Source organism: Chiloscyllium punctatum, chromosome 15, assembly GCF_047496795.1.
Source record: "Chiloscyllium punctatum isolate Juve2018m chromosome 15, sChiPun1.3, whole genome shotgun sequence".
NCBI classification, from domain to species: domain Eukaryota; kingdom Metazoa; phylum Chordata; class Chondrichthyes; order Orectolobiformes; family Hemiscylliidae; genus Chiloscyllium; species Chiloscyllium punctatum.
This window is the reverse complement of record NC_092753.1, coordinates 56036527-56057977: the sequence shown is the minus strand read 5'-3', so window position 1 is coordinate 56057977 and position 21451 is coordinate 56036527. Positions and strand designations below refer to the sequence as shown.

Here is a 21451-nt window from a genome sequence, read left to right as displayed (position 1 = left end):
TGCCAGACTTGCTGAGTTTCACCAGTGCTTTCTGTTTTTAATTTAAAATCTTCTTGATTTCCTTTGTCCCAGTTTGAACTTCAATAGAAATTGAAGAACTTTCACTCCAGCCTGTAGCTTTTTCTCACTTTTTCCTATTGACTGCGTCATAGTCATAAATGAAAGATATGAAGGCTCTAGGGAGCAGATTATATCTCAATTGTATGTTTCACGAAACAAGATGCTGTTCCAAAAGTAATAGTACTTGGATGGTGTGGGAATGTTGATCCTTTTGTTATTTTTCTGTCCTAGGTAAACATCCTTGAATCAAGTGGAATATAGTTTGTTATTTTTAATTGTGTTGAGAACGTAGAACATAGATCAGTACAGCACAGTACACGCCCTTCAGCCCTCAATGTTTTGCCAACCTTTTATCCTACTCTCAGATCAAACTAATCTACATACCCTTCACTTTACTATCATCCATGTGCCTCTCCAAGAGTCGCTTAAATCTCCCTAATGTATCTGAATCCACTACCACTGCTGGCAGAGCATTCCATGCACCCACCACTCTCTGTGTAAAGAACCTACCTCTCTCATCTCCCCTAAACCTTCCTCCAATCACCTTAAAATTATGCCCCCTCGTGATAGCGATTTCCACCCTGGGAGAAAGTCTCTGGCTATCCACTCTATCTATGTCTCTCATCATCTTGTACACCTCTATCAAGTCATCTCTCATCCTTCTTCATTCCAATGTGAAAAGCCTTAGCTCCTTCAACATTTCTTCATAAGACATGCTCTCCAGTTCAGGCAGCATCCTGGTACATCTCCTCTGCTCTCTCTCTACAGCTTCGCATCTTTCCTACAGTGAGATGACAAGAACTGAACACAATATTCCAAGTGTAGTCTAACCAGGGCTTTGTAGAGCTGCAGCATAACCTCGCAGCTCTTAAACTCAATCCCTTGCTCATGAAAGCCAATTCGCCATACATCTTCTTAACAACTCTAACTTGGGTGGCCACTTTGAGGGATCTATGAACGTGGACCCCAAGATCCCTCTGTTCCTCTACACTGCCAAGAATCCTGCCTTTAACCCTGTAATCTGTATTCAAATTCAACTTTCCAAAATGAATCAAACTGCCACTTCTCAGCCCATCTCTGCATCCTGTCAATGTCCCATTGCAACCTTCAACAGCCCTCCAAACTATCCACAACTCCACCAACATTCGTGTCATTGGCAAACTTACTAACCCACTCTTCCACTTCCTCATCCAAGTCATTTATAAAAATCACAAAGAGCAGAGGTCCCAGAACTGATCTGTGGAACAAGGGTTCAGAAAAGATTTACAAGGATGTTGCTAGGATTGGAAGATTTGAGCTATAAGGAGAGGCTGAATAGTCTGAGGCTGTTTTCCCTGGAGCGTCGAGGATGAGGGGTGACCTTATATAGATTTACAAAATCATGAGGGGCATGGATAGGATAAATAGACAAAGTCTTTTCCCTGGGGTGGGGCAGTCCAGAACTAGAGGGCATAGGTTTAGGGTGAGGGGAACGATATAAAAGAGACCTAAAGGGCAACCTTTTCACGCAGAGGGTGGTACGTGTATGGAATGAGCTGCCAGAGGAAGTGGTGGAGCTAGTACAGTTGCAACATTTAAAAGGCATCTGGATGGGTATATGAACAGGAAGGGTTTGGAGGGATATAGACTGGGTACTGGCAGGTGGGACTAGATTGGGTTGGGATATCTGGTCGGCATGGACAGGTTGGACTGAAGGGTCTGTTTCCGTGCTGTGCATCTCTATGACTACCACCCTCTGTCTTCTGTGGGCCACCCAATTCTGTATCCAGACAGCCAAATTTCTTTGTATTCCATGCCTCCTTTCTTTCTGAATGACCTACCGTGGAGAATCTTATCAAATGCCTCGCTAAAATTCAAAGAACACCACATCCCTGTTCTACCTTCATCAATGTGTTTTGTCATATCCTCAAAGATTTGTGAGGCATGACTTCATAAAGACTATCTCTAATCACGTTATGCTTTTCCAAATAATCATAAATCCTGTCTTTCAGAATTCTCTCCAATAATTTGCCCATCACCAACATAAGCCTGACTGGTCTGTAATTCCCAGGTTATCACTGTTCCCTTTCTTGAACAAGGGAACAACATTTGCCACCCTCCAATCATCTGGTACTGCTCCAGTGGACAGTGAGAATGCAAAGATAATTGGTAAAGGTGCAGCTATCTCTTCCCTTGCTTCCCATAGTAACCTCGGGTATATCCCGTCTGGCCCAGGGAACTTATCAAAATTTGTAGCTCATCCTCCTTCTTAACATCAATGTATTTGAGCAAATCATCTTGTTTAACATTGTCCTCACAAACAACAAGGTCCCTCTCAGTACTGAATACTGATGCAAAATATTCATTAATGACCTTTCCTACTTCCTCTAACTCCAGGCACAAGTTTCCTCTACTATCCTTGATCATTCTTACCCTCACTCTGGCCATCCACTTGCTCTTCATATAAGTGTAGAACACCTTATGGTTTTCCTTAATCCTACTGCCAAGACTTTTTCATGCCACCTTCTAGCTCTCCAAAGTCCATTCTTCATTTCCTTCCTGACTACCCTACAGACCTCTACAGCCTGTCTGATCCTTGCTTCCTCAACCTTATGTAAGTTTCCTTCTTCCTCTTCACTACACGTTCCATACCTTTTGTCATTCCAAGTGCTCCCGAAACAACCTCTACATTTCTGTTATGCATTTCCCTGAGAATATCTGATCCCAATTTATGCTCCGTAGCTTCTGCCTAATAGCATTGCAATACCCCCTCCCCCAATTACACACTTTCCCATATCGTCTGCTCCTATCCTTCTGCATGACTATAGTAAAGGTCATAGAGTTGTGATCACTATCACTGAAACACTCTCCCACCTAGAGATCTGACACATGACCTGGTTTGTTGCCGAGCACCAAATCCAATATGGCCTCCCCTCTGGTCGGCTTATCTGCATAGTTAGTCAGGAATCCTTCCTGGACACACCTGACAAAATCTACTACGTCCAAACTATTTGCACTAAGGAGGTTCCAATCAATATTAGGGAAGTTGAAGTCACCCATGACAACAACCCTGTTAGTTTTGCATCTTTCCAAAATCTGTCTCCCAATCTGCTCCTCCGTGTCTCTGTTACTAATGGTGGGGGTTGGGAGGTGGTCAGTCAAAAGGTCCTAATAAAGTGACTGCTCCTTTCTTTAGTTTCTTACCTTACAGATTATAGTGATCATTCTCCAGTTCTCCAGAAAAGAATGTTCATATCATTTCCAGTGAGAAACCTACAGTAAGCAAGTTCTCTGCTCTAGCTGTGGCAATGATGCAATGCATTGTACATTAAAGATCACATTTTAGTTTCTAGAGACTTTACAGCAGCCTTCATCACTAACTACAGGAGACGCAGCTGGAAGACATCCTAAAATATATATAATAATGTTTAGAATGACTTTTCTCAGTAAGGCTTGCTTCTTTGCTATGGTTTCCAAAAACTTGGCTACTGTCTGTTGGACAATGGGTCTGGTGAAGTAATCTTTCTGGCTGCAGTGGTATTTCTACAGCATTTTCTGTTTGGTTAGCATTGACAGCCTGCTGGCCTTTACTGTGAGCTCATCATTTCCACGGTTATCTTTTTTATAGAGTTGTGGAGCATATAGCAGATGGTAATGATCTGGAAGTCTCTGGAAGGGCTGTTCCCAAGATGTCCCTCAATCTGCCAAGATATCTGAAGCACTTCATCCAGATTTCAATGTGTGCTTTATGTGAACCTGGCAGCTAATGATCATCTTTGTACCTAAGGAAAGTCATGGCCATGATTCCTCATCTGTGCCTAAAGTATAGATCTCAATTAGGACAGCAGCAAGAGTGGCCTCCATGTCACTGAATCTATGAATGAAAAAGCTTGTCTTGGGAGTGAAATTGCTTTCCTCTTGCAAAGAAAAATTTAGGGAAGTTAATTTTTCTCCACAATTAACAAGTCACTGACAGAATTGAAATGTAATGCTATTAAAGTATTGCCAATTAAGGGAAGAGACAGGTATTCTCACAAGTGTTATTAGATTATGCCATACTGTTAAGTGTGTATTTATTGTATGACAGCAGGATGCAATATATTGATGGCCACTGCACCTCATCGTTCAGAGTCACATGTGATCAATACAAAATGCACAATGAGTCAACACCTCAGAGAAAGGGGAGAGTCCTGGAAACAATAAAATTAGACAGCTTGATCGAGTTGTCAAATTACTTAGGTGGTCAATGTAATCAAACTGACAAATGACAGACTGTACAAAGATCATCATAACTAAACTGATGCCCCATATTGACATATGTTCAACATAAAATATAATGTTCTCATACCTTGACTCTCATATCCACATCAGTTAGCACCATGAAGAACTCATTTTCTGTTATCCCATATTCTTTGCGAAGTTCAGTGATGAGGCCTTGATCCAAATCACCGTGTCTTATATCTTTCACTGGCTTCTCATTGTCTTAAGATAATGAAACAAAAAACTAGTTAATATATTTCTAAATAAGAAAACTGTTAAACTTATATTCCTTACTAAATGACATCATTTATACTTTTTTATAAATCAAGATACTTGATATGAACAAACAAGCATGGGTAAGCATGGTTCAAAGGAATGCTGAAATCTTCCCATTTACACCCCTATCACAATATTTCACATAAATTGGAAGGACACCATTTACACACTTTGAAAGCCAGATTAAATAAAACACATTAAATTGTGTCAATCGTATCAGGAATACTGACAATCCAGGCCCTTTTCTTTCTGTTGCACTAAATGGAATAGTAAAATGTAGCTAGACATCATTTTAACAATAATTGTGTCCAGTAGAATTCTACACTTATCATCTCAAAACTTATTTCAGGTTGTGTTGTGCATTTAAGCCTATTTAGACGAGCTAAAAGCATCCAGATTTAAATCACACAGATCACTGTAAGTGACAGGACAGGTAGAGAGGGCAGTTAAGTAAAGCATACAGTATTCTCTGCTTTATTAAAGGGACATAGAATTCAACAGCAAGGCGGTGATGTTGAACTTGTACAGGCATAGTTAAATCTTAAATGGAGTACTGTGCATAGAACTGGCTGCCACATTTTAGACTGCACTGGAGAGAGTGCAGAAGTGGTTTAAAAGAATGCTTCCAGGGTTGAGGAACTTTGATTCTGAGGATAAACTGAAGAAGTTGGGACTGTTCTCCTTGAACATAAGAAGACTAAGAGGAAATCTAATAGAGGTTTTCAAAATCATCAGCTGGACAGAATAGATTCAAACTGTTCCTATTTATAAAGGAATAAAAACAAGCGAATACAGATATAAAATAGTCTGGAAAGAGGCAAGGCTGATGTGCGTAAAAAACCTGTTCACTCAGTGAATAGTTAGGGTATGGAATGCACTGCCTGAGGGTGTGGTAGAGGCAAGTTCAACTGAGTCATTCAAGATGGCATTAGATGATGATTTGACTAAAAGTAACATGCAAAGGTATGAAGAAATAGCAGTAGGTTGGCACTCGGTAATGACCTTCGTTTGAGGAGCTGGTGTAGGCATGATAGGCAGAATGGCCTTCTTCTGTGCCATAACACTTTTGCTTTCTGTGGATAGTTTTGACCCCATCAATTTGGACTAACCTGAGACCAGCTTCCAGAGCAGTTGTTCACTGCAGAACCAGGTTCCCCATGGGTTTTCACACAACACAAATGCGTAATTCTGATGTTGCACAGTACCTCTGAATGCAGTACCAACAGCACTTGTGAAGTTTAATGAGCAGCAGTTACACTGCATTCTTGCATTACTTTACTCCTTTTAGTGCAAACTCAAAAATCATAGACCTTATTACTTTCTGCTTCTACCACCAAGAATAATTGATGAGGCAGTTTTTTTTAATGGGTTTAGAAAATTAGTAGCATGAGATGAGGTTGGCCAAAGTTTAAAAATTGTGCATTACTACAGAGCTTAAGTATCACTGAAAAAAAGAGACACACTGTTGAAGTCTTTCATCTTCCACCCAGAACACAGATGCAAGAAAACTACATTTCAAAAGGAAGATAGTTTGTATTGTATGAGAAAAGGCTGTTCACTCGTCAAGAGTTTAAAAAAACATTTAAAAATATTTTTGTATTGTGGAATTAAGCAGGATGAAACACCCACCAGGCAGATGCCTACATCTTTATACCTATACTTAACAGAATTGTAAGTCTAATTTACACCCAAAAACAAGTCAAACTTGCCAACAAACTTGAAGAATGATTAATGGGCTTATTGTTGATTTTGGAGCAGTGGCTGGAATGTTCCACAGGTTATTTTTCTCCCAGCTCTTGTTTGCCCACTGTTGTGATCTACTGTCTTGCCTTTCATTCACAGTTCTGATAATAACATAGCTTGTCCAAAGTGAGCCCAGTGTTTCTTCATCCCCCCCAGAAAATTCCAGTTACCCTTCTACTTGTAATTAAGTTGCTCTGCCTTCTCAGATGCCCACTCAAATAGGTGCAGAAACTATAAGATGTAGCATGATAACTGGACTCATCACTGCACTCCAGCAACCAATATCCTGACACACACTGCAAACTTTCGCCAGGCTAAGGAATAACCCGAATTCATTTCCTCAGGAAAGACAATTTGTCTAAATATATGCAGCTATGTGAAAAAAAGGTTCATATCATTGGCTCTCTTGTGTTTGCTAGAATGTGGAACTTTATTCTACCTCACAGACTCACATAACAATAATCTACGTGGCCCCAAATATAAACTGCTGCTCTAATGTTTGGAGAAACCTGCAGCAACTATTATACAGACAAGCACTGGACATCACTCACAAAAACAACACAAGTACCACTGGTAAAATAATGAATATGCTAAAAATCACAGCCATGAAACAGTTATGGAAGAAAATAACAGACATGCTTTTACACCAAGAGGAAAAAGGCTAAAATACTGACCCAGCTGGTAATGATCAATTTTAATCGTGCTGTTATTCAAAGGTCCAAAAATGGTGATAATTGAGATTTTTCTTAGTGCCATTTCGCAGACGTGCTCTAAATACTCATCTCGCTGCTGTTCATACATGTTGTTTCTGTCATTTGGAGAGGTAATAAGCTATAAGTAAGAAGGAAAAGTTCAAATTGGAGAAGTAAAATAGTCTGAAGTTTCAATGTAAAGGAACACTAATATTTTAAACACAAATAATGTTCTTGTGTATGTTACACCCCTGAAAATGTCATGCAACATTGCTTTGCAGGTGTAAAAAGTCTCACATCACATGTACAGCAATAATTTCCAGACTAACTTGTGTTCTGCATCACAATAATATATTCAAGTATTGAACTTTTACTAACCTCAGTGACAACAGTCACTGTGAATTTCCAAAGGTTGGATTTGAAATCCTCCCCCTGCCAGACTGTCAGCAAGGGGAGAGAAGAGATGTAAAATATGACAGGTGCCCAGCGCACCATTTTTCCTAAGCCCTGACTTGTCCCTTCAACAACAAAGATGGGCTGATGGCAAAATAAGCACCCCTTTAAATAATTAAAGGTCAACTGAACGTTTTATAAAACCAACTGATCGGAATATTAGACTGTAAAGGCCATAATACTGTTGACGTGGCCAGTGGGCAGTATTATTTTTGCAGCCATGTTGAATAAAGGCAGTGAGGTGACATGTCATTTGAGGGTTATTAGATTATATTATTTACTGTGTGGAAACAGGCCCTTCGGCCCAACAAGTCCACACCGACCTGCCGAAGTGCAACCCACCCAGACCCACACCCCAACATTTTACCCCTTCACCTAACACTATGGGCAATTTAGGAGAATGTGCAAACTCCACAGTCAGTCGCTTGAGGCGGGAATTGAACCCAGGTCTCTGGCGCTGTGAGGCAACAGTGCTAACCACTGTGCCACCGGTTATCTTGGGCATTAAGTTATACTAGCGCATTGGGGTCAGCATCTTCATTGCCTGTCATCCAATATCCATTCCGCACAACCCTCTCCTTGAGATCTCAGACCCTCCCCTCCCCAAAGCCCAACACTTATTAGATTCTGACAACCATTCAGCTTCTTTGTCCTCCTCCTAATATTCCAGTGATACACACTAGTGTGCTCCAAAGGGCAAAATGTCCAACGCTCATCTAGCCTAGCCTAGCCTAGCCAGCATGTTATGACTGGTAGCAGTTCCTTCCAGGATGGCAAACAATCTGCAGCACAGAATGTAGTTCAAAGTCTGCATTCTGCAACTTCTGCGAAGTGTTTTTTGATGCTTAGCAGTGAATATGTTACCATCATTCAGCAGACCACCAAGCACATTAACATCCTGCAGCACTTGTGAACATGCCACTTTTATTCCATAATGAGTGTATTACAATTGCGATCTAAAACTCTAAAGAACAGGTGCTTTGAAGAAGGATAAAGACAAACATTTGCAAAATTAGTGTCATATATCACTGAAGCCAACATGTGAATGATTTAAATATGATCATTGTCTGAAATGACTAAATATTGTTGAAGTTTAGAAATAAAACATAACCTGTATCCAATATTTATGCGAGGCTCTTTGAAATCTGTCAATTTAAAGAAAACTTCACATTATAATTAAGTAAATAGCATTTAAAACAATTGCATGTTTATGTTTTGAAGTGTAAATCAACAGTCTTGCTGAACCCAGACAAAATTATAATCACAGTTTAATTTGTGATATGTTGGTGCCAGAATGTCAGTGAAGGAAACAGCAAAGTATAATCGTGAATTTTAATACCAAAACGTTGTTGCATATAGTAGGGAAGGACTTACAATAGAATAAGCCAGAACCACAAGGCAATTTGAAAAATATTGTTGTGAAAAACATATTGCTAGATATGGAACAAAGACTATGAAACTTACAGTGCATGGATTGTTATCGAGAAAAGTATTAGGATTGTTGTATTTGGAAGTAAAAACAGCTTAAATGAGTATTTCAGCAGCAAATTGATATGATACTAATAGCATAGCTTGCTTCACATAGAATGCTGAGATTGTAATAATTCACTGTTACCTGAGCCAGTGGCCAGAGAGGGGGGTTACGATGGTGAATATGGAGTTTTGGGTGGCTCAGAAGGTGATAACTTCAGTCTTCCACATGTCTAATTAAAGAACTTGTGTTTCATCCAAGACTGGTTGTTGAATAGAGATTGAGTAGATTGGGTCTGTACTCGATGGGAATATAGAAAAATGACTTTATTAAAATACACAAGATTCCTAGAGGACAAGACAGGGTAGATACAGAAAGGTTGTTGCCTCTTGTGGGAGTCTAGGACCAGAGGGCATAACCTCAGAATAAGGGGTCGCATATTTATAAATTTCTCCTCTCAATGGGTTGTGAATCTGTGGAGTTCTTTGTCACAGAGGGCCATTGAGGGTTCACCATTCAGTATTTTCAAGGCTGAGATTGATTTTTAATCAGTAAGGTAATCAAGGTCTACGGGATTAAGGCAGGAAATGGAGTTGAGGATTATCAGATCAGCCATTATCTCATTGAATGACAGAGCAGATCGAAGGAGCTGAATGGCCTACTCCTGCTCCTATGTGTTATGGTTTTATAAACAGTCTAACAACTTACAGACAGTGGAAGGGGTTGAGCCAAGTGGTGGAGAAGTGAAGTTGGATGTCACTGACACTAATGTGAATGTTGACCCTATGGCTACAAATGCTGTTATTAAATGACAGCATGCATATAGGATAAAGAAGGCAGCTACAGGTGGAGTTTGGGGAACTTTCAAGCATTTGCTATGACTCAGCAAGATCTGAGGATCAGTGGCTAAACTGGTTGTACAGTTAACACTGTTTAAGGCGGTTCACCTGAAAGGTCAGCAATCTGAAACACTAACTATGTTTCTCTCTCCACAGATGCTGCCAGGCCTGCTGAGTTTTTCCAGCATTTTCAGTTTTTATTTCAAGATTACAGCATTTACAATAATTTGCTTTTGTACGCTGAAGAAGTTGCATCCTTTAATTTCAGCTAGGAATGTCACAGGGTCATATCAGGGAAAGAAGCAGAATTGGCAACAATTAAATGTTTTGTCAGGGCTAAAGGCGTTAAAGATAGAAATGTGGCAAACTGAAAGCAAGAATTTAGGAAATTGGAAGTTTGAATATGCAGTGGTGAACAACTGAGAAAATAGACAAGAACAGAAGGAAGTGAGGCTGGAAGATCGTGTGGAAGTGAATCATAAAGGATACAAGAAAACAGTCAGATATTGTTTTCAGTGATTACAACCATGTGAGGAGATAGACCAAAGGACAATGTAAAATCTTGAGTACGGCAGAGGCAAAACACCCTCACTGAACAATACAAAAGCAATGGCGCTGTATACAATATTTAGTAAAGGTAAAACTGTTCCCTCCGTGACTACCTGGTCAGGTCCACACCGCCCTACAACCCACCCTCCCATCCTGGCACCTTCCCCTGCCACCGCAGGAATTGCAAAACCTGCGCCCACACCTCCTCCCTCACCTCCATCCAAGGCCCTAAGGGAGCCTTCCACATCCATCAAAGTTTTACCTGCACATCCACCAATATCATTTATTGTATCCGTTGCTCCCGATGTGGTCTCCTCTACATTGGGGAGACTGAACGCCTCCTACCAGAGCGCTTTAGGGAACATCTCCAAGACACCCGCACCAATCAACCAAACCGCCCCGTGGCCCAACATTTCAACTCCCCCTCCCACTCTGCCAAGGACATGGAGGTCCTGGGCCTCCTTCACCACCGCTCCCTCACCACCAGACGCCTGGAGGAAGAATGCCTCATCTTCCGCCTCGGAACATTTCAACCCCAGGGCATCAATGTGGACTTCAACAGTTTCCTCATTTCCCCTTCCCCACCTCACCCTAGTTCCAAACTTTCAGCTCAGCACTGTCCCCATGACTTGTCCTACCTGCCTATCTTCTTTTCCACCTAACCACTCCACCCTCTTCCCTGACCTATCACCTTCATCTCCTCCCCCACTCACCTATTGTACTCAATGCTACTTTCTCCCCACCCCCACCCTCCTCTAGCTTATCTCTCCACCCTTCAGGCTCACTGCCTTTATTCCTGATGAAGGGCTTTTGCCCGAAAGGTCGATTTTACTGCTCCTCGGATGCTGCCTGAACTGCTGCGCTCTTCCAGCACCACTAATCCAGAATACAATATTTAGTAAGTTGAGTCAGGTCCTGCCAGTTCATTGATCAAATGCAGTTATCAATAGATGTCTGTATGGATGCAAAATGTTGGAGACATTTCTGTTAAGTGATACAATTGATAAACCAGTTTCAACTCAATTAAAATCTAAACCAATGACTTGTCCTTGTTTTCACGTTACTTGTTTGGATTTTAATTGTCTGAGACATTTTTTATAGGGGAGTGTGGGATTAAGGTACCGAGTTCAATGATCAGCCATGATCATATTGAATTGCAGGGCAGGCTTGAGGGGTCAAATGGGCTACTCTTGCTTCTATCTTCTGTGTTTCTAACTGATATTCTGGAGCTAAAGAACTGTTATATGCATAAATACACAGTGTGCATAATGTCTATCAGTAAAGTAATTATTTCCACACAAAAATTGTAGTTTTGCATTTTCTAAACTTTGGTTTGGCTTAATTCAAGAAGATATTTACACTGTATAACTCATATTTACATTATTTACAAACTAAAACTAACAATACAATCCAATGTTGAACAGACAAAGTCTACTTTCTTTATTTGAACACTTTCAAAATACCAAATGTATTTTTTCTATTAACTTTCAAGTCATGAGAACTAGAGACCATAAGACATAGGAGCAGAAATTAGGCCATTCAGTTTATTGAGTCTGCTCCACGATTCAATCATGGTTAATAAATTTTTTCAACCCCATCTTCCCGTATTCTCCCTGTAACCTTCAATCCCTTTGACAATCAAGAACCCATCAATCTTTGTTTTAAATATTCTCAATGACCTGAGCTCCAAAGCCCTCTGTGGCAATGAATTGCACAGATTCACCACTCTCTGGGTGAAGAGGTTTCTCTGTATCTCTGTTCTAAAAGGTCTTCCCTTTACTCTAATGCTTCACTTTGGTCCTGGTCTCTCCTGCCAATGGAACCATTCTGTCCAGGCAGTTCAGTATTCTGAAAGCTTCAATTAGATCCCCACTGATACTTCTGAACTCCAAGTATAGGCCAAAAGAACCTCATATGTTAAACATTTCATTCCTGGGATTATACTCGTGAACTTCCTGTGGACCCACTCCAGGGCCAGTACATTCTTCCTGAGATATGGGCCCCAAAATTGCTCACTATACTCCATAAGTAGTCTTACCAGAGCTTTATAAATGCTCAGATGTATCCCCCTGCTTTAATATTCTAGTCCTCTTGTGATAAATGGCAACACTGTATTTGCCTTCCTAACTACTGACTCAATCTGCAAGTTTACCTTAAGAGAAGCCTGGGCTAGGGCTCACAAGTCCCTTGGCATTTCAGATTTCTGAATTTTCTCCCCATTTACAAAATAGTCCATGCCTCTATTCTTCCTATCGAAGTGCATGGCCTTACAGTTTCTCACGCTGTAATCCATCTACCACTTCTTTTCTCAGCAATTTTTGAGGACTTATTTTCTCACTCTCGTAACCTGTCAAAATCTTGCTGCAAGATCCCTGCCTCCTCAATATTACCTGCCCCTCTACCTATCTTTGAAATATCTGCAAACTTAGGCAAATATCCTCAGTTCTTGCATCCAGATCATTAATGTATAAAATGAAAAATTGTGCAGAACACCACTGGTCACAGGCTGCCATCCCAAAAAGGACCCTTTTAGCCCCACTCTCTGCCTTCTGCCAGACAGCCAAGCTTCTAACCATGCTAGCACCTTGTCTCTAACACCATGCGCCCTTATCTTACTCAGCAGACTCCTGTGCAGCACCTTATCGAAGGCCTTCTGGAAGTCCAGATAGATAACATCCATTGGTTTTCCTTGGTCTAACCTGCTCGTTACCTCCTCAAAGAAACAGATTTGACAGGCATGACCTCCGCTTGATGAAACCCTGCTGACTTTGTCCTATTTTACCATACGCTTCCCATTATTCAGAAATCTCATCCCCACAATGGACTCCAAAATTTTACTAACGACCGAAGTCAGCCTAATCGGCCTATAACTTCCTATCTTTTGCATTACTCTCTCCTTAAACTGGGGGGTTACATTAGCGATTTTCTAGTCTTCTGGGACTCTCCCTGATTTGTGATTCCTGAAAGATCACCACTAATGCCTGCACTATCTCTTCAGTTACATCCTTCAGAACTCTGAGGTGTAGCCCACCTGGTCCAGGTTATTTATCCACTTTCAGACCTTTCAGTTTTTCTAGCACCTTCTCCTTGATGATGGCCACCATACTCATCTCTGTACCCCCGACTCTCTTGAATATTTGGGATATTACTTGTGTCTTCCACCGTGAAGACTGATGTGAAGTACTTATTCAGTTCCTCAACCATTTCTTTATCCTAGATTAATATTATAGTAATAATTGTGAAAGTTTCCAATATCTTTAATGACCAGCTCAGCTCTTGACAATGTGGCAAACAGTCCTCAGCTTCCATTTCTTAAAGACTCAATATCCTGAAACTGACCTGTAGAGGTTTTACAATGCAATAGTGGCTCATTGTGAAACCCTACACCACAACTTTTTTTTCTCAGAAATATATGTAGTTCTTTGCAAAGAACATTTGAGAAAAATATGGGATGGCCCAGAGTATAGGCCTAATTGAAAGATGTAAAAAAGCGCCATACCATTAATTCATTTAGTTTTGTTTTCTATTTTGCCAAGTTTTCAATTCATCAGAATAAGATACTATTTCTGCAAATGAACAGCTTTTGATACCCAGTACCTCAGTCCTGTAATTAAACCAGTGACAAATGTAATGTGAGATTGCATTATTTTTGTACTCAACTGAAGTTGGGAGGTGGGTCCTTGTTCTAAGGACAGTCCAGGGACTCCATAAGATTTGCCCTTATGGGACACTCCAAATGCACTACAGGGAATGCATACAACATGGAAGATGTCAGTTACAGGTTATAATCCCAAATCAATTGATGCTGAGAACAGGTTCTGCAAACTGTCTTTGATGACAGGAGGTACCATCACAACCTTATCAGCCACTGCCAACTGTAATTCAGACAGCCCCTGATCAGTGTGGATGGAATCTATTGCACCAGGTATACCTTCTTAATCCACTGCCTTGCTGTGCAGCAAATATAGCAGGGACTGCCATCCAGAGTGGGGAACTTGCACCACACCTGGGAACACATAATGCAGGGCTGACTACCATGGTAACCAGTCGTTGCCTTACAAGATGGAAATGTATCACAAAAAGTATCTCTTAGTCAGCTATAGGAGAGTTAAATGTAGAGGACAGCTTCCTCTACTCCAACATATTATGCCTCATACCTACCTTCCATACTAAACCAATATGAGAGTCTCCCACTTTACACAATATCCGTTAGGTGGACTTTCCATAAGATTGCAAGTTTATCATCAGTTAATGGTTAATAACTACTAGGAACTATACTGAGACAGTCTACACTGATTTCACTAAAAAAAATTTACAAGCAAAGGAGAATAAACAATCATCACACTAATCCCAAAAGATCTATGTCTAACCTTGTCACTCAAGTATTTCACAGATGTTGATTTCACAGAATCACAGAATTGTTAAGGCACAGAGGCCATTTGGCCCACTGTGCCTGCACTAATCTTTCAGTTACCCCGTGCCAATCTCCTTCTACTTTTCCATACCCTTCTACACTATTTCCATCCAAATACTCATGCAATACCACCTTCAATATCTCACTTGAATAGGCCTCGCCACATTTTCAGGCAATGCATTCCATACCTTAACTGCTCACTGTGTGAATACATGTTTTTCTCACATTACCGTTGTTTTAAATCTATGCCCTCTCATTCTTGTTCCTTTTACAAGCAGAAACAGATTCTCTCTATCTACTGCATCCAGCTCATAATTTTGAAAACCTCTATCAAATCTCTTCTCAGTCTTCTTCTCTCCAAGAAGAACAATCCTAACATCTTCAATCTATCTTCATAATTGAAGTTCTCATTCCTGGAACCATTCCTGTAAATTGCTTCTGTACTGTCTCCATTATGTTTGCATATTTATATAACGTGGCGCCCAGACTGTACACAATACTCCAGCTTACATCTAACAGAGCCACTTCACAGCCAAGGCCTGGAAAAAGATGCCCTTCCTTTACTGTTGCTGTCAAGTTAGGAAGAAGATCAAATGATTCACAGAGAAATTGTTTTATCTTTCTTTTCTTCTCTCCACTCTGGAAGATGTAGATATATGGCAACAGTCCACAAGCATCTCAAGTACCTCTCCTAGCTGCCCATTCTTTATAAAACCGGACAGTGAGTCTTTGCAGAACCAAAGGGAGCCTCATGGTTGAACTAAAATCTTGTGTTTTCTGATATCCAAACATTGGTAAATTTCAGGCAGAAGTGGGTACTGCAACTGCTAGGGTCAAGATTAGAGTGGTGCTGGAAAAGCACAGCAGGTCAGGCAGCATCCGAGGAGTAGAAAAATTGATGTTTCAGACAAAAGCCCTTCATCAGGAATGCTTTTGCCCGAAATGTCAATTTTTCTGCTCCTTGGATGCTGCCTGACCTATTGTGCTTTTCCATCACTACTCTCATTTTGATTTGTAAATTTCAGATGAGGCTTCGTTTGGAAATCAATAAAAGTGTGCCAAAGTCGGTTGGATCTAGATTATCCTATCCAAGGTTAACAAATGAAAATCTGAAAGTACATCTGCAACATGTTGGTCTTAGGAGCTGGTACCAATGTCGTGTCTTTTATTCATTCATGGGATGAAGAATCACTGACTGGGCCAACATTTATTGCCCATCCCAGATGTCAGTTAAAAGCAAACTATATTGCTGTGCCTGGAGTCACGGGTAGTCAAGATCCGGAGGATGGCAGTATGCCTTGCTAAAGGACAGTACTGAACCAGTTGTACTTTTCCAACAATGGTTTCATGGTCATTAGACTCTTAATTCCAGATTTTTATTGAATTCAAATTCCACCATCTGCAGTGGGTCCTCAGAACACTATCCGAGTCTCTGGACTATACCTTACTTTTGCATATTAAATAATCAGTGGACTCACTACTATAATTATAGCTGTGCCCATTTAGAGATATTCCATTTTCTGTGCAAGTTATCAACACCATTGCCACTCTTTTATATGCACGCATAGTGGCTATAAAGCTGCAAGTAACACACTTCCTGACTCCCCAGAGCCTGTCCACTATCTTTGAAAACCCAGATCAGGAGTGTGATTGAATGCTTCTCACTTGCCTGGGATGCTGCAGTGTGAACATCAAGAACGTTTTAAACAATCAGGGGCATATCAGCCTGTTTTATTAGTATTTTTACCCAACATCTTAAACACTCACTTCTTCCATCACCAAAACATAGTGACAACCATATATACCATCTACATGACACACTGCAGACAGCACCTTCCAAATTCACGACATTTACTACAAAAGGACCAGGGCAGCAGACACAATGAAGTTCTAACATGAGCTAGTTTGCTGTTCCTTCACTGTCCCCAAGTCACAACATGGAGCAATCTTTTTCTAACAGCACTGCAGATGGACCTAGATCAGATGAAGTGCAGCAGTTCAAGAAGGTTCACATTCCCTGAATGAGTTTTTTAAAAAGACATATTCCACTGACCTTTGTCATTCCTCCCTTAGGTTCTGTCAATAAGCCAATCTATACCCAAACTTGTAGAGGGAAGAATACAATGCATCAGCAATAGACACTGTAACAAGTGTAATGCTAAGTAAGCTTTTTAGTTATACCTACAGTATAAAACTTAAAATCAATCACTTTGTGGACACTGCAGCTTTAAATCTTACTGGGCTGAGCTTCTGAAATTATTACATAAAAATGAGCTCATTTGATGGAAAAAATATCATCTTTCACCAAAACCATATGCTTTGTTTGAGCATTTCTCAGGTATTGTCCTGAGAATTATAAAGTTAGAAAGCACTACTTGTGAAGTATTATAAAAAGTATCTGTCTACCATTAGCAGTTCATAGGTTAACCAGTTGAAACAACATCTGATTCAGTCCTGTAACTATTAGCAGCTGTGCTGCACGCGATGTAATGCAAACAAACAATGCAAGGAATGTGTTCTGAAATGTAACCTTTCAAATAGGAGTGTGCTGGTGCGTCTGCATTGATCTTTTTGACTTTCAATTACTTTGTGAATACAGATTGATAAGAAAGATTGTGAAGAACAATTGTAACATGTCTTCTCTTTTTATCCTATTATCATCAATTGGTAAAATTAATTTGCATCTGCAATATAGAATATCAACCAACTATTGTCAAGTAGTAATGACCTGTGGCTATGTCAACTAATTTTCTAACCCTACATTTTACTATTTATTAAATTATCAAACACTAATCAACCTAAGGAAGCATATGAGGTAAAAACAATGACTGCAGATGCTGGAAACCAGATTCTGGATTAGTGGTGCTGGAAGAGCACAGCAGCCCAGGCAGCATCCAAGGAGCTTCGAAATCGACGTTTCGGGCAAAAGCCCTTCATCAGGAATTGTTGTTATGTTGAAATGGATGAGAACTGACCCTTGGAATGGTCTAGCAGAGGCAAGGATGAATTTCATATGGCACACAATAATTAGGAAAAAAAAGTCAGACAAAATTTTGATGAGTCATTATCAGTAAAATATAGCAAAATATTTGAATTAAAAAATATTCTATTAACCAGCTTTCTCTGTTTAATTGAATTATTGCCATGTTGAACATCAGAAACTAATGAGTATGATATCAAAAGGGTAACTAATGGGTTTTCTTTCAATTAAATATCTACAGGTGTTTATTACCTAAATATTCTATGCACATGAGCATTCTATAAGTGTAGCCTTTCAATAAATATCATATTACAAGGACCAGCTTAGCTTCTAAGCCTGCCAAACACTGAGTGTGAGTGCTGCAAAGTGTCGCTACTTTGAACAAATACCGTTGTGTCAGTTGCATCATGATAAAAGGTGAAGGCACTTTCCATTGCTCATAACAAGGCTAGTGCCTCTAAATAGTTTGCAGCACTTACTATTAGACGTCGTCTATTTTCAAAGTGGCTGAGAATAGATGCCAATGTCTTTGGCATTCCTGGAATCTTCTTAGGTTGTTTGAAGATCCCTTTCTTGGTAGTCTTCTTGGGATTTTTATGTTTAGTTTCCTTTAGAGGTTTAGTTTTCAGCATAGGTTTTATCTTTTTCCCTGCTTTCTTCACAGGCTTCTTTTTTTCACTCTTGACTGGCTTGCCATGCTTCTTCTGTTCCTTCCCTTTTTTCAGAGGCACACGTGACACTTCAACCTCCTGCCCTGTGCCTGTAGATGAAGTTTTCTCAGGATCATATTTATCCTCATACTCGTTGATCAGGATTTTATTATTTGTACTTTTGGACTTTGATGTTTTAACTTTGGTAGGCTTGCGAAGGACTGGTGTCACCCTTGGTCCCTTCTTGTGATAATTCCCCACTTTTTTGTCTGCACGGTTGTATTTGTGCCGAGTTGTCTGTTCTTTTGTATAACCTGGACTGACTGTTGTGGTCTGAGAAGTTGGCACTGGAGGATAGAATGGGAGAGTTTTTGAGGATTTCTTGCCATCAATTCTGCTAACTGTCTGATGTCTATCTCGATGTGTGCCACCTCGGGCTGCTGGGGAGTTAGTGTCAGTCATTGATCTTGATGATGTTTCAACATTGCCTGCTGGTTTGTGGAATTTTGGTGAAGATGGTAATAATATTACATGAGATCTTGTAAAGTGTGAGACGCCACCTTGTCTCTCAAAAGCAGTGGTAGATGGCACTGTTGTGCTGAAATCGGTGACAGTGGTTGTGGTGGGGGGTATGTTAGTTGGTTTTATGGTGCGAGTAGTTGATGTGATTGGTGCCACAGTTGCCCTAACTAATTTAGACCCTCCATGTGTGTTCAGTGATATCCTAATAGGTTTCCTTATGACTACCTTCTTCTTTTTGTCCAATACCTTTTCTTCTCTAGTCTCCTTTGGAGTGGGTACCTCAACATTCTCATTCGTTGGTGTGGGCCTGAGCTTCTCTTCATTCTTCTTCTCGCCCTGACTGGGTCCAATTACCTTCCCTTCCAAACCAGCCTGTTTACATTTCTGTACAAACCCTTTCTGCCTCAACTTCTCTATTTTCCGAATTGGGCCTTGGTCGATCATCTCGTACATGGCCTCCAGTCTCACCGGGTAAGGGTAGGTCTCCTCCAGCTGGAGGTTCTTCCTCAGCAGGACCATGCTGAATTTGCCTCTCTCCAGTTTCAGGAAGTCTAGCAACTTGAGGACGGTGCTGGCGTCCAGGGCTTCCTCGAGGATGGTGCCCTGGTTGGTGATCTTCCTGAGTTTGCCGCCCACCTCCCCGTCCTGGTGGAACAGCACCAGTTGGTAGATGTGCCTCTCGGCCAGCTCGCAGTACACATCGTCCTTCAGGAGGCTCAGCATCAGGCGGTAGTAGCCGTCGGCGGGGTGGGGCGCGGAGATGACCCAGAGGCGCTGCTTGCCGGCCATTCCGGCCATCAGGCTGGGGGTGCCGGCGGCGGGCACGCGCGCCTGGCGGCTGCGCGCGGCTGGGGCGGGCTCCCCGGAGCGCGAGCCTCGGCTGAGGGAGCGGCTCCGGTACCGGCCCCGGGGGGAGCTGCTGCTGCTGTCGTCCCGCTGCGCTGCGGCCACTGGGCGGGAGGCTCTGCTCAGTGTGCCGTTCGCCAGCCTCAGCAACCTCAGGCGTCTTCTGGCCCCAAGCCTTTGCATCGCCGACGGCGCCCTGCACTCACACAGCAGGCACAGCAAAGCCAGCAAGAGCAGAGATAAAAACCCGGGCCCCTTCATGTTCAAACACTTCCGTTTGTCTTAACAACAACAGAAAACAAAAACCCACTTTGTTTCGCCTTTAAAAATCCATAAACGAACACAAACCAAGAGTGGGGACTGAGTCTTATCCAAACTTTGCTGCGCGGTGTCCCAGGTTCTGAAGGAACTGAATCCGAGCAACTTTTATTGCCAGTAGCACAGATAAAGGCAGGACAATGTTATCGTCCTGTGTGATCGCTCTACACCAAATCCTTCTCCCAACGCCGCTCCTCTAAGCTGCTACTCCAGCACAGGGCTACACATATTCTTCCAAAGGATTGCTCCGGCTATTTATTTTTTTCCCTCACTCCAAACAAAATGTAACTTCAAGAAACGTGGGAGGTGAAGCATTTCACTAGAGCTCAGCAGAAAACAGCTGCCGCGGTTCTGCTGACTATCTGGGTGCAGTTGGGTTCCATGTAACAATCCCTGTGCTCTGCTGGGGTCCAGCAGCGATCAGATTCCCGACTGGTCCCTTTCATTTCTCTCCTCCCGTCCTGTTCACTCTCACATCGCCATGATCAGTGAGTGCTCCGGGCGTTTCCGGAGGGCGAGGGTTTCAAAGAAAGCCAATTTTTCTCTCACACACACACGCGGAAAGAGGAAACAAAAATACAACTCGTTTTGTTCAGCGATTCTCAGGAGAGGTTGAATCAATGGAATGGGGAGAGACGGGATGATCATAGGGAGGGGAAGCAGAGTGGAATTCCTCCCTTTCTGAGCCTGCTCTGTGTGTGTGGGGGGGGGGGGGGATCGAACTGAGGACAACCGCCACTCACAATGAACACGATCACCCACTCGAAGTACAGGCTTCAGTCAATGAGCAGTATCTGCTCAACACCGCCGCCCTCCCCTTTCCCACAGGCAGCAGCTTCCAGCCTGCAAGCACCGACCGCACCAAGGGAACTACTGCGAGAATTAACCTTCTACCCTTACTGTACAGTATCTATCAGAAACAAAAACTGCTGGAGAAACTCATCTGTGGAGAGAAACTTTTTTTATTTCAAAAATATACTTTATTCATAAAATATTTTGATGATTTGTACAATTGGTCATGCCATACATCCGTAAATATTCCATTTCTTGGTATACAGAGACAGAGTAATCATTCCTATTTACAGGTCTGTACGATTACATTTTTAGCTGAGACGTCAGCAGAGACCAAATGACTGCGTGGGCCCCCTGTTCTTCTTTAGGCAGGGAGATGTTACACGGTGGTCTTTCCCCACCGCGCCTTGGCAGCAGCTGCCCCAAGCTTCAGCGCGTCCCTCAACACGTATACCTGGACTTTGGAATGTGCCAGTCTGCAACACTCAGACGGGGTCAACTCCTTCAGCTGGAAGATCAACAGGTTTTGGACCGCCCAGAGAGTGTCCTTCACCAAGTTGATGATCCTCCAGGCACAGTTGATGTTCGTCTCGGTGTGCGTCCCGGG

General features: G+C 41.7%; 1 protein-coding gene across 1 annotated transcript in view; it reads right to left on the bottom strand.

The window, feature by feature from the left end:
• The window catches only part of ccdc80 (coiled-coil domain containing 80), a 45354-nt gene extending 24519 nt beyond the window's left edge, over positions 1–20835 (bottom strand). The window contains exons 1-3 of the mRNA XM_072585174.1: positions 18196–20835; positions 6993–7149; positions 4388–4521 (exon numbers count right to left, since the gene is read on the bottom strand). Of these exons, the coding sequence (XP_072441275.1) occupies positions 4388–4521; positions 6993–7149; positions 18196–19995 (2091 nt within the window). The 5' untranslated portion in view covers positions 19996–20835. The remainder of the gene's footprint in view (positions 1–4387; positions 4522–6992; positions 7150–18195) is intronic.
• Positions 20836–21451: the final 616 nt, after the last annotated feature.